Here is a 13,793-nt window from a genome sequence, read left to right as displayed (position 1 = left end):
TAGCAGGTTGTTCCTAAAGTTCCACATGTAAACTTCCACGGGAAACCCTTGCCCACCCATCTTTTTGTGGTGCTGGGAGGTATACTGCTACCTCTGGGTTTATGTGAAAATCACTGAGAGAGTTCAGAGTAAAGATCAAAGGTCTCTTGCCTCAACAAAAATTCATTATGAGGTCGTCTTCTCAATCTTTTTCCTGCACACCACAGAGAGCACAGAGCAGAAGGGTCATGTAGAGATAGGGAGGGATACTCATATAGCGGCCTCAGCCAAAACTTTTAATACTTTTTCAGCTGCCACGTTTTGGGGTGATTCTATATGCCGTATTTCCCATGTAATGCTCCACTTTCACCCTCAGTTTTATCATCTAGGAAATGTGATTCTAGCACTAACAGATTAGGAGTAATAATTCATAGCACAAATGAAAAGCATTTGAAAAGGCAAAGTTATGAGAAAAATCTAAAACAGCAACTATAATGGAACCATTTTGGTGCCCCCTAGTTATGTGAACCAATGCTCTTGTTCTGATTGAAGAGGCACATTCAGTCAATAAAGCCCTCACACCTGTCACATCCTCATGTTACTCAGTTGTCTCCAACCTACTCAACTTACATTGATTTATGAAAAGTAATATAACACTCGAGTTAGACAGCAAGCAAGAATACTCTCATGTGGCAGTGGACAAAAATCTATGTATATGTTTTGTTTTTTCCCCTTACTTTCTCTCAAACATTTTTCTAGGTTTATTGCTATGAACATTATTAAGAAGCCAAGACAACACAATTAACTAGTAACATAAATACTTACTGGCAGCCGAGACCAGCTCTTTGTGAAGTCTATAGGTCATGACAGGTTCAGAAAGATTCCTGAAATTAATGAAGACTGTAAGTTCCTTTGGGGAGGGAATAGCCGGGTCTTAGATTTTCAGTTCTGTGGGCAGCAAGGCTTGTTTCTAATCCCTATAGCTTAGTGTGACTACATACATTTCTCTCTTCACCTGAAACGTTGTCAGAAGAATGCTACTTACTGGTAATTCAATAGAATACCTGCAAAAGTATAAGCCAATTAGTCCTGCAGGGTCTCTAATTAGTTCCCAAAAGTGAAAGGAGTCACAAACCAATACTGAAAAATTCCAAAGTGGACCCACTCTGAATGCCGCTATAAAGTCCTTGCAGTTTGATAGTTCCTTAGTTTTCAAAGAGCTTTCATATCTGTCCTCCCATCTGATCCTTTCAATGATCCGTGAGATGGAGCAGTTATTCAAATCCCAGTTTAATGGAGGAGAAAATTGAGGCCCAATAGATTTCTTTATTTAGTAAAAAAATATTGGCTGAGCACCTACAGGTACCTGACATTGTGCCAGATATTGGGGCTCCAAAGATGAGTAAGACAGACCCCAAACCTCCAAGGAACTAATAGTCTAGTTGAGAAGAGTGCCATATACAAAATTTACAATGTAAAAGGACCAGTGTGATGATAAAGTAAAGATAGGTGGTGGGTAGCTCAGAAAAAATAATTCACTTATAATAATAATAGTAAATGCTTCACTGTTCTAAGTGATTTGCATATATTTACTAATTTAATCCTCATGACAACCCTGTAAGGTAGATATTGTTATTATATCCATTTTATAAATGGGGAAACTGAAGTTCAGAAAAGTTAAATAATTCATCCAAGACCATGCACAGCCAGTAAGTGGTAGAACTAGGCAGTCTGTCCTGAGTCTATGTTCTTAATCACTATTATACTGCCTGCCACTATTATTATGTAGTAGTCCAGTTGAGAGATAATAAAGGCCTAAACAAAAATAGTGGCATCAAGGATAGAAAGAAATAATGAGGAGAATTATTTAAAAGACATTAAAGACAGAATGGGTATACTGGTGAGGGAGAAAGTCATCTGGTTTATGAGGCTGGATAGAAATAAGCCTGAGGGACTTTTGGGATAGCCAAAGGGAGATGTCTATCAGGCAGATGGATGAAATGCCCTTCTAGATCTGAGAAGTAAATATGAAAATCATAAACCTAGGTGAGTGGTTAAAACCATGAACATAGGTGAGTGTTTAAAACCACAAGAACAGATACCACGGCTCAAGGAGAAATGGCCAACTCAGCCAACAGCTACACGGGGCCTTCCATTTATTATTTGTCCAGAATAGTGTATAAAAAAGACATGGAATTGTATTAGTCATCAGAATATAAAAATTTGAGATATTTCACAAAAGATCCATATTTTCTACCTCTATTGAAAAATGGAAAGATCTGGCTATATTGGGCCCATATGGTTATTTGTGGAAGTAAATATTATTGCTGATTATATATAAACAAAGGGATCACTATGCAAATACAGGTTCAATATGCAATGTTTTAATATGGAAGTAGTCTGCTTCATTCATTTTCGTGTCCTGGCCCCTGTGGATATTTGAATTTTCCATCCTTCCATTATAGGAAAAAGAGAGGAGAATCCTGGAAAATATCAGGTAGAAAGTCCATAAAGGGGACTGCTAAAAATGGTCAAAAAAGGTACGAGGAAAGCCAAAAAAGCAAGTGATATATTAGAATCCAAAAGAGGAGAAAGTGTCAAGGAGGGCTCATTAACAGCTTCAAATGCTACAAAGAAATCAAGTAAAGTAAAGACTGACAATTGTACATTGTGTTTAGCACTGAGGGAGTCACTAGTGACCTTGGCAAGAGCAGCTGCAGTGGAGCAGAGGTGTTGGAAGGGAGACTGCAATGGGTTAACGAGCAAACTGGGAGGTTAAGAAGTAGAGACACTGGGACACCTGGATGGCTCAGTGGGTTAAGTGTCTGCCTTTGGCTCAGGTCATGATCCCAGGATCCTGGGATCAAGTCAAGCATCGGGCTCCTTGCACAGCAGGGAACCTGCTTCTCCCTCTGCCTGTTGCTCCCCCTGCTTGTCTGCGCACTCTCTCTCTCTCTGACAAATAAAGAAATTTTAAAAATCTAAAAAAAAAAAAAAAAAAGTAGAGACACTGCGTGTAGATTACTTCATATACTGAAGCTTGGATAGGAAGGCATGAAGTATCTCTCTTATTAGGCAATCTCATCCAAGCTCCTACCTCCCAATTACCATATATATTTTCAATGATTCACAAATTTTTAGCTCAAGCTCAGAATTCTTCTCTGAGTTCATTCCCATATATGCAATTGCTCACTTAATATCTTGCCCTGATTTCTTCAGACACCTAAATTTGACATATCTAAAGCCCAACTTGTCATCTCCCCTACATCTAGTTTTTGTCTTGTTTCTCAAATCAGTAAATATATGGCCACCATTTCGTTGTATGGGCCATAAACATGGAAGTCATTCTTTTATCTCCATCTCCCCCATTCTCATATATAAATTTACTCCCTAAATTTCTTAAATATGCTTATTTCTACCAATCTACACTGTTACTCCCTAGTTCAAGCAGAAGCATCATCTCTTTCATGGACCACAGCAATAGCCTACTAATTGGTTTCTATCTCTACCTACCTATTGATTCCCTCTAATCTGATCTCTATATGTTTTTTTCAAAATGCAAATCTCATCATGTAACCTACTGCTTAAAATCTCTCAGTTTATTCCCACTCCTTTTAAAATAAATCCAGACCCCAATTCTTAAAATGTCCCATACGACCTTGCATGATCTGGCTCCTAATATCTCTCCCTCCCTCTCTATACTACAACACTCCACTTATACTGGTACATGTAGAAGAGGTCATTCTCTCTTGTGCTTCAAGGCCTTTGCGTATATAGTTCTGTCTGTCTGGAACTGCCTCCTCTCAGCTGACTCTAAGTTATAATTCAAATCTCAGTTCAAAAAACAACCAGAATAAACCAGGTCTTCCTATTATATGCCTTCATAATACCTTGCACCTTTTCTTCAGAGCACTTATTATGGTTTGTTATATTTGTATGATTATTTGTTTTTTTCTGCTCTCCTAACTGGACTATAACTTTTTTAAATTTAGAGACTACATCTATTCACAATTGTATGCCTACTGCCTAGTACCATGCTAGACATAGACTAGATACTCAGGAAATGTTTATTGAATAATTTAGTAAATGGTAGAATGAATTTATTCATTTATGAAAAAAGACACAAGGTCAAAGAGATGTGCTTTACAGGAGCATATTCATATGCTGAGAGGAAAGAGCCAGTTGAATAAGAGAGATTAAAGATATTAGAGAGAGAAAGGATAGTTTTTAGGGTACTTTTCTGGAAATGTTGGAATAAGGGGTGAGTTAGGTATGTATAACACAGATGAAGAGTCCCTCTCTGAAAATTAGTCTAAAGTACTTGAGAAACCTAAAGGGTGTTAACTGGCTAGTGCATATTAAATGCCCACACATTAAGTCTTAAGGACAAATCTTTCATTGGAGGTATTGCTCATTCAGGATTTCAGGCTTGACCTTCCCATCTTTCAAAAGGGCCACACTGCTTATTATGGGATGAGTTGGGAAAGATGTAATGTGGGGAGGTACTTAACCTATATAAATCTTTGAAAAAAATTGACTGCTTTGAAAAAGGCTAGAGACATAGAATCATTTACTCTCACTATTATCACCACCAGTCTTCTAAAAGTATGCATAGTAGATTGCTCTCCGTCTTCACTAAAATTACCCAAGCAAATCCAAGAAGGTCATAGCCCCTGAGGGTGGGAAATGGGAAGAAGATGTTCCAATACCAGTGGCCTATATGTCAGAGATACTTAGGTTCAAATAATATGAGCTGTGAGCATGGATATTACTTAACAGGAAAGGAGGTGCCTTTCAATTTCCTCATCTGTAAAATTAGTATGATACCACTTAACTAACAGTATTATTGTAAAAAAAAAAAAACCAAAAAAACCCAATGATATTATCAATGTAAACAACTAGAACACTGCTTAGTACAGAATAAACCCTCTAACAACAATACATTTCTTCTTTGGCAGATGCCAGAGAAATACTCCTAGAAAGAGCATTCATGTTTATATAAAGTTCTAAAATGATACTACAGCGGAAGGTCATTTAACAGCAATATCTGGGACCCAATTTATTTTGGATTAATGATATTCAAACATCTATCCTAAATGCCTAAAGAGTACAATAATTGAAAAAAAGACATTTAGTAAATAATGTATGGTACATACTATTGGACATAAAGAATAGTAAGAAATGAATGAGTTTAAAAAGTATATGTCCCCCCTCAAAAAAAGTATATGTCCCAAATATTTTTACATAATATAAATTTATGCCAGTCAACTAAATGATATATTCATTACCACTGTGCATCACCAAATTTTGCTGATAAGGTAAATTTTGTTTTCCTATTGTTCTCAATTCACTCAGTTCTAACATTTGTATGACTGCATTTTCTTGTTCTTTTTATTTCTATTATATGGATGAAAGCATGAAATATGACGCATAACACACAAACACAAATATTATGTTTGTGCAAATGCAATTTAATGTTTCAAAATAGTTATTATTCAACAAAACATGTTAACAACCTTGAATTGTCATAAATCCTCATATTATTCATGAGTACATTGAGACATCACTCTATCTATGAACAATGGCAAAACTTCCATTACTTTAAGGAAAAGCCATTTTTCAATAATAATTCTATTATTCTGATGCCTTACTTGCCTAAATTCCCAGGTTAAAAGTTTTATAATACACATTCTTTTTTGATGGAAATCCTTTTCACTCTTTTTTTCTTTAGCAACTCCAACCTCCTGAAACTGTGACCACATAAGCTCCAATCTCCACCTAGACAAATTTCATCAAATATGAAAAACAAAGTCCCAAATTGTATCAGGCATACCTGAGGTAGAATTTCAAGGAGCTGGTGATTGTCTTAATGTCCCAATCACTATTATGAAAATCAACATCTCCTGGGCATTTAGGATCTATATGAGGAAAAAAAAAAAGGAAAAAAAGTTAATGTTCTAGAAGTTCTTACTTTTTACCTCTTTAAAAGAAAAATAAAGTGGGTAGCCTAGGTGGCACAGTTGGTTAAGCATCAGACTCTTGGTTTCTGCTTGGGTCACGATCTCAGGGTGGTGGGATAGAGAGCCAGGTTGGGCTCCGTGCTCAGTGCAGAGTCTGTTGAGATTCTATCTCCCTCTCTCTCTCTGGCCCTCCCCCCACTTTCTCTCTCTCCAAAGTAAAGAAAATCTTTAAAGAAGAAAAAGAAAAAGAAAATACATTACATTAAAAGATAGTCACTCTACCCAGTTTTCAAGAGATGAAAACTTTGTACAACAACCATGTCTTTGATGTCTTAAAAATTCCCTTGCATTCCATTCAGGCATGTAAGAAGCCTGGAAGTCATGTCTTCCATCCACACAAGAAAAAAAAGTGTAACAAACTGAAAATCAACTCCTCTTAGATCCATCAGAGAATTGAGGTCATATAACAAACTACTGTCCTTAAAACTGAAGAGAGAGGCCTGCAGATCTGGAAAATCAAAACTTACTAGAACAGAAGCCCAGGAGCAGAAAACTCCTTGGGAACCAGTACAGGGTTAGGAAAACCTAACCTGGAATTGATTTGATAGAGGCTCAGTGTGGACAAGTTTGAGAGTTAAAAATTCTAAGGGGGCTTGGTCCTAGGGGGACCTGCACACTTTTGTGAATTTTACCTCCAGGAGCCCTATCAGGTTCTCACAGTGAAGATCTGAGAAAAATTCACTCATGTTTCTGTGCTTCTTTTTAATAAAAGAGAGGATAAGAACCATACAATCCTCTCAATAGATGCAGAAAAAGCATTTGACAAAATATAGTATCCTTTCTTGATAAAAACTCTGCAGTGTAGGGACAGAAGGATCATACCTCAATATCATAAAAACCATATAGTAAAAACCCACAGTGAATCATTCTCAATGGAGAAAAACTGAGAGCTTTTCCTCTAAAGTCAGGAACACAACAGGGATGTCCACTCTCACCACTGTTGTTCAACATAGTACTAGAAGTCCCAGTCTCAGCAATCAGACAATAAAAAGAAATAAAAGGCATCCATCGGTGCCTGGGTGGCTCAGTTGGTTGAGCGACTGCCTTCAGCTCAGGTCATGATCCTGGAGTCCCAGGATTGAGTCCCTCATCGGGCTTCCTGCTCAGTGGGGAGTCTGCTTCTCCATCTGACCCTCCCCCCTCTCATGTGCTCTCTCTCTCTCTCATTCTCTCTCTCAGATAAATAAATAAAAATCTTTTAAAAAAAAAAAAGAAAGAAAAAAAAAGAAATAAAAGGCATCCAAATCAGCAAAGAAGAAGTCAAACTCTCACTCCTCACCAGAAATAGCCATGCTGGTGGTCCCAGCTATTTCAGACCTGGATCCTGTTATATACATATAGGGAAGAGGGATGTGACCTTATAAAAGGGTAGAGACTACTTTAGCAGCTTAAAGTAAATCCATCTGTGGCCAACTGGTTCTCCCTGGATTCAAATTACATCAAGATTATTAATAACGTTTATAACCCTGAAGCAATAGTTCTGTCAGCGAATCTACCCAAAGTATACATTAGAATAGACTCATCTACAAATATGTCATCACAGAAAAGGAAAAAAGTTAAATGCTAAACAATAAGGAAGTAATCAGATAAATATTGGTCCTTTTATTTACCATAATATTATAGCCATTGAAATATTTACAAAGTATTTTTAACCATATGTGAAATGCATATGTCAAGGTAATCTTGGCCATGTAAGTCTAAGTCTGTCTACACATCCTCCAGAAAACAACATGGAACCACCAGAAAAACAGGGCTACACAAAGCCATGCCCTCCACATAACAAAAACATAGAGAACACCCAAATTCCAAATCACTTGAAAGTAGGAATATAAACACTAAATCCCAGGGAGCTATCACTAATATTCCTTCTCCACAAACATTTGCAGGGAGCAAGCGAAATGCTGGGAAAAGTTCATTCATAAGAAAATAAGGGGTTGGGGCGGAGCAAGATGGCGGAGGAGTAGGAGACCTGGATTTCGTCTCCTCTCAGGAATTCAGCTGGATAGGGATCAAACCATTCTGAACACCTACAAACTCAACAGGAGATCGAAGAAAAGAATAGCAACAACTCTCTGAACAGAAAAGCGACCACTTTCTGGAAGGTAGGACGGGCGGAGAAGTGAATCCGAGGCGATATTCGGGAGGATAGACGGCGGGGGAGGGGCCTCCGTCGGCCGCTCCTGGCAAGTGATAGAGCCGCGGAGCACAAAATCGGAACTTTTAGAAGTCTGCTCCGCTGAGGGACGTCACTCTGGTGGCGAAGCGGGGGGTGGAACCCTCGCGGGACAGTGTGGTCTCAGGACCCTCGGGGTCACAGAAAGACCGGGGGTGCCTGAGTGCGGCAGAGCTCCCAAGTATCGGAGCGGGGAAGCCGGCTGCAGAGACGGAGCTGAGGAGTGGGGTCTCAGCTTGGGGTTGCTATAAACCGTGATCTGCGGCACAGTCGGGCCACTGCTCCTCCAGCAGGGACCCAACAAGCGGCAGATCCGGGGAGACTCACCTTCTTCCCCCGGGAGGAGAGGTGCGGGAGCGCACCGCGGGGATCTGCTGGGTTTGGAGACTCCACCCGGGGCCGGGTGCCAGATAGAAAGGCGCGGTCACAGGCCGGGTGAGCACGGAGTGTGGCCGGAGACCGGGGAGACGGGAGTGACTGACGGCTTTTCTCTGGGGGCTCACTGAGGAGCGGGGCCCCGAGTTCTCAGCTCCTCCGGGGCGGAGATTGGGAGGCCGCCATTTTCACTCTCGGCCTCCAAAGTTGTACCGAAAGCTTGCAGGGAACAAAAGCTCCCGAGAGCAAACTCGAGCAGATTACTTAGCCCGGACCGGCAAGGGCAGGGCAATTCCGCCTCCGGCAAAGACATTTGGGAACCACGGCAACAGGCCCGTCCCCCAGAAGATCAGCGAGAACAGCCAGCCAAGACCAAGTTTACCGATCAATGAGAACGGCAGAACTCCAGCGCTAGGGGAATACTGCACATAGAATTCATGGCTTTTTTACCATGATTCTTTAGTCTTCCAAAGTTAATTATTTTTTTTAACTGTCTTTTTTTCTTTTTTCTTTTTTTCTTCGAATTTTTCTTTTTCCCTTTTTCAACCAACATCTTATCAATCCCTTTTTTAAAAAAAAAAAACATTTTTATTTTTCATTTTTAAAGTCATATTCTACCCCTTCATAGTAGTTACCCGTATTTTTGGCATATATATATAAGTTGTTCTCTCTTTAAAATCTTGAGATAGTTTCTTCTAACAGATCAAAATATACTCTAAATCTCTAGTGTATGGTTTTTTTCTACTCCCCTGCCTGATCACATTCTCTCCCTTTTTTCTTTCTTCTTTTTTTTTTTAATCCTCTTCTTTCTTTTTTCAAACAACTTATCAAATCCTTTTATAAAACTTTTTCTGATTTCCATCTTTACAGTCATATTCCATCCCTTCATCATATCAACCCTTATTTTTGTACATATATAAGTTTTTCTTTCTTTAAAATTTTGGGAGGGACTTTCCTTTAACAGACCAAAATACATCCAAAATCTAGTGTGTGGCACTGATCTATAAACCACCCTGATCATATTTGATCACATTCTGTTTTTGTTTTGTTCTGTTTTGTTCTGCTTTTGTTTGTTTTTATCTTTATCTTTTTCTTTTTTCTTTTTTTCTTTCTTTTTCTTTTTTCTCTCTTTCCCTTTCTTTTCCCACTGCTTCAGGTCTTTTCTGATGTGTTTAGAGTATATTTTCTGGGGACGTTGTTACCCTGCTAGCATTTTGTTCTCTCATTAATCTATTCTCCTCTGCACAGAAAAAATCACCTCAACAAAAAGAACAAGAGGTAGTACCGACTGCCAGGGACCTACTCAATATGGACATTAGTACGATGTCAGATCTAGAGTTCAGAATCATCACTTTAAAGATACTAGCTGGGCTTGAAAAAAGCATGGAAGTTATTAGAGAAACCCTTTCTGGAGAAGTAAAAGAACTAAAATCGAACCAAGTAGAAATCAAAAAGGCTATTAATGAGGTGCAATCAAATATGGGGGCGCTAACTGCTAGGATAAATGAGGCAGAAGAAAGAATCAGTGAGGTAGAAGACCAAATGATGGAAAATAAAGAAGCTGAGAAAAATAGAGATAAACAACTACTGGATCACGAGGGCAGTTTTCGAGAGATAAACGATACCATAAGATGAAACAACATCAGAATAATTGGGATCCCAGAAGAAGAAGAAAGAGAGAGAGGGGCAGAACGTATATTGGAGCAAATTATAGCAGAGAACTTCCCTAATTTGGGGAAGGAAACAGGCATCAAAATCCAGGAAGCACAGAGAACCCCTCTCAAAATCAATAAAAATAGGTCAACACCCTGACATCTAATAGTAAAACTTACGAGTCTCAGAGACAAAGAGAAAATCCTGAAAGCAGCTCGGGAGAAGAGATATGTAACCTACAATGGTAGAAACATTAGATTGGCAACAGACTTATCCACAGAGACCTGGCAGGCCAGAAAGGACTGGCAGGACATATTCAGAGCACTAAATGAGAAAAATATGCAGCCAAGAATACTATATCCAGCTAGGCTGTCATTGAAAATCAAAGGAGAGATAAAAAGCTTCCAGGACAAACAAAAACTAAAGGAATTTGCAAACACGAAACCAGCCCTACAACAAATATTGAAAGGGGTCCTCTAAGCAAAGAGAGAGCCTAAAAGCAACATAGACCAGAAAGGAACACAAACAATATACAGTAACAGTCACTTTACAGGCAATACAATGGCACTAAATTCCTATCTTTCAATAGTTACCCTGAATGTAAATGGGCTAAATGCCCCAATCAAAAGACACAGGCTATCAGATTGGATTAAAAAACAACACCCATCGATATGCTGTCTGTAAGAGACTCATTTTAGACCCAAAGACACCCCCAGATTGAAAGTGAGGGGGTGGAAAACCATTTACCATGCTAATGGACACCAAAAGAAAGCTGGGGTGGCAATCCTTATATCAGACAAATTAGATTTTAAAGCAAAGACTGTAATAAGAGATGAGGAAGGACACTATATCCTACTTAAAGGGTCTATCCAACAAGAAGATCTAACAATTGTAAATATCTATGCCCCTAACATGGGAGCAGCCAATTATATAAGGCAATTAATAACAAAAGGAAAGAAACACATTGACAAAAATACAATAATAGTGGGGGACTTTAACACCCCCCTCACTGAAATGGACAGATCGTCTAAGCAAAAGATCAACAAGGAAATAAAGACTTTAAATGACACACTGGACCAAATGGACTTCACAGACATATTCAGAACATTCCATCCCAAAGCAACAGAATACACATTCTTCTCTAGTGCCCATGGAACATTCTCCAGAATAGATCACATCCTAGGTCACAAATCAGGTCTCAACTGGTACCAGAAGATTGGGATCATCCCCTGCCTATTTTCAGACCACAATGCTTTGAAACTAGAACTCAATCACAAGAGGAAAGTCAGAAAGAACTCAAATACATGGAGGCTAAAGAGCATCCTACTGAAGAATGAATGGGTCAACCAGGAAATTAAAGAAGAATTAAAAAAATTCATGGAAACCAATGAAAATGAAAACACAACTATTCAAAATCTTTGGGATACAGCAAAGGCAGTCCTAAGAGGAAAGTATATAGCAATACAAGCCTTTCTCAAGAAACAAGAAAGGTCTCAAGTACACAACCTAACCCTACACCTAAAGGAGCTGGAGAAAGAACAGCAAATAAAGCCTAAACCCAGCAGGAGAAGAGAAATAGTAAAGATCAGAGCAGAAATCAATGAAATAGAAACCAAAAAGAAGAGTAGAACAGATCAACGAAACTAGGAGCTGGTTCTTTGAAAGAATTAACAAGATTGATAAGCCCCTGGCCAGACTTATCAAAAAGAAAAGAGAAATGACCCAAATCAACAAAATTATGAATGAAAGAGGAGAAATCACAACCAACACCAAAGAAATACAGACAATTATAAGAACATATTATGAGCAACTCTATGCCAGCAAATTAGATAACCTGGAAGAAATGGATGCATTCCTAGAGATGTATCAACTACCAAAACTGAACCAGGAAGAAATAGAAAACCTGAACAGACCTACAACCACTAAGGAAATTGAAGCAGTCATCAAAAATCTCCCAAAACACAAAAGCCCAGGGCCAGATGGCTTCCCAGGGGAATTCTACCAAACATTTCAAGAAGAATTAATACCTATCCTTCTGAAACTGTTCCAAAAAATAGAAATGGAAGGAAAACTTCCAAACTCATTTTATGAGGCCAGCATTACCTTGATCCCAAAACCAGACAAAGACCCCATCAAAAAGGAGAATTAGAGACCAATATCCCTGATGAACATGGATGCAAAATTCTCACCAAAATACTAGCCAATAGGATCCAACAGTACATTAAAAGGATTATTCACCACGACCAAGTGGGATTTATCCCTGGGCTGCAAGGTTGGTTCAACATCCGCAAATCAATCAACGTGATACAATACATTAACAAAAGAAAGAACAAGAATCATATGATCCTCTCAATAGATGCAGAAAAGCATTTGACAAAGTACAGCATCCTTTCTTGATCAAAACTCTTCAGAGTATAGGGATAGAGGGTACATACCTCAATATCATAAAAGCCATCTATGAAAAACCTACAGCGAATATCATTCTCAATGGGGAAAAACTGAGAGCTTTCCCCCTAAGGTCAGGAACGCGGCAGGGATGTCCACTATCACCACTGCTATTCAACATAGTATTGGAAGTCCTAGCCACAGCAATTAGACAACAAAAAGAAATCAAAGGCATCCAAATTGGCAAAGAAGAAGTCAAACTCTCACTCTTTGCAGATGATATGATACTTTATGTGGAAAATCCCAAAGACTCCACCCCAAAACTGCTAGAACTCATACAGGAATTCAGTAAAGTGGCAGGATATAAAATCAATGCACAGAAGTCAGTGGCATTCCTATACACCAACAACAAGTCAGAAGAAAGAGAAATTAAGGAGTCGATCCCATTTACAATTACACCCCAAACCATAAGATACCTAGGAATAAATCTAACCAAAGAGGCAAAGGATCTGTACTCAGAAAACTATAAAATACTCATGAAAGAAATTGAGGAAGACACAAAGAAATGGAAAAACGTTCCATGCTCATGGATTGGAAGAACAAATATTGTGAAGATGTCAATCCTACCTAGAGCAATCTACACATTCAATGCAATCCCCATCAAAATACCATCCACTTTTTTCAAAGAAATGGAACAAATAATCCTAAAATTTGTATGGAACCAGAAAAGACCCCGCATAGCCAGAGGAATGTTGAAAAAGAAAAGCAGAGCTGGCGGCATCACAATTCCAGACTTCCAGCTCTACTACAAAGCTGTCATCATCAAGACAGTATGGTACTGGCACAAAAACAGACACATAGATCAATGGAACAGAATAGAGAGCCCAGAAATGGACCCTCAACTCTATGGTCAACTAATCTTTGACAAAGCAGGAAAGAATGTCCAATGGAAAAAAGACAGTCTCTTCAACAAATGGTGTTGGGAAAATTGGACAGCCACATGCAGAAGAATGAAACTGGACCATTTCCTTACACCACACACAAAAATAGACTCCAAATGGTTGAAAGACCTCAATGTGAGACAGGAGTCCATCAAAATCCTAAAGGAGAACACAGGCAGCAACCTCTTCGACCTCAGCCGCAGCAACTTCTTCCTAGAAACATCGCCAAAGGCAAGGGAAGCAAGGGCAAAAATGAACTATTGGGAC

The 13,793-nt window shown here is 38.9% G+C and overlaps 1 protein-coding gene across 3 annotated transcripts in view; it reads right to left on the bottom strand.

Annotated features, from left to right (window-relative positions):
- The window catches only part of OPHN1 (oligophrenin 1), a 507,505-nt gene that overhangs the window by 110,314 nt on the left and 383,398 nt on the right, over positions 1–13,793 (bottom strand). For all 3 annotated transcript variants that reach the window (XM_032393808.1, XM_032393806.1, XM_032393807.1), the window contains exons 16-17: positions 5,813–5,897; positions 805–863 (exon numbers count right to left, since the gene is read on the bottom strand). In XM_032393808.1, coding sequence (XP_032249699.1) covers positions 805–863; positions 5,813–5,897 — 144 coding nt within the window. The remainder of the gene's footprint in view (positions 1–804; positions 864–5,812; positions 5,898–13,793) is intronic.

The sequence above is a fragment of the Phoca vitulina genome, unplaced genomic scaffold, assembly GCF_004348235.1.
Source record: "Phoca vitulina isolate PV1807 unplaced genomic scaffold, GSC_HSeal_1.0 scaffold77, whole genome shotgun sequence".
In the NCBI taxonomy this organism is placed as follows: Eukaryota; Metazoa; Chordata; class Mammalia; order Carnivora; family Phocidae; genus Phoca; species Phoca vitulina.
The sequence above is the reverse complement of the archived record's forward strand: the minus strand, read 5'-3'. Positions and strand labels throughout refer to the sequence as shown.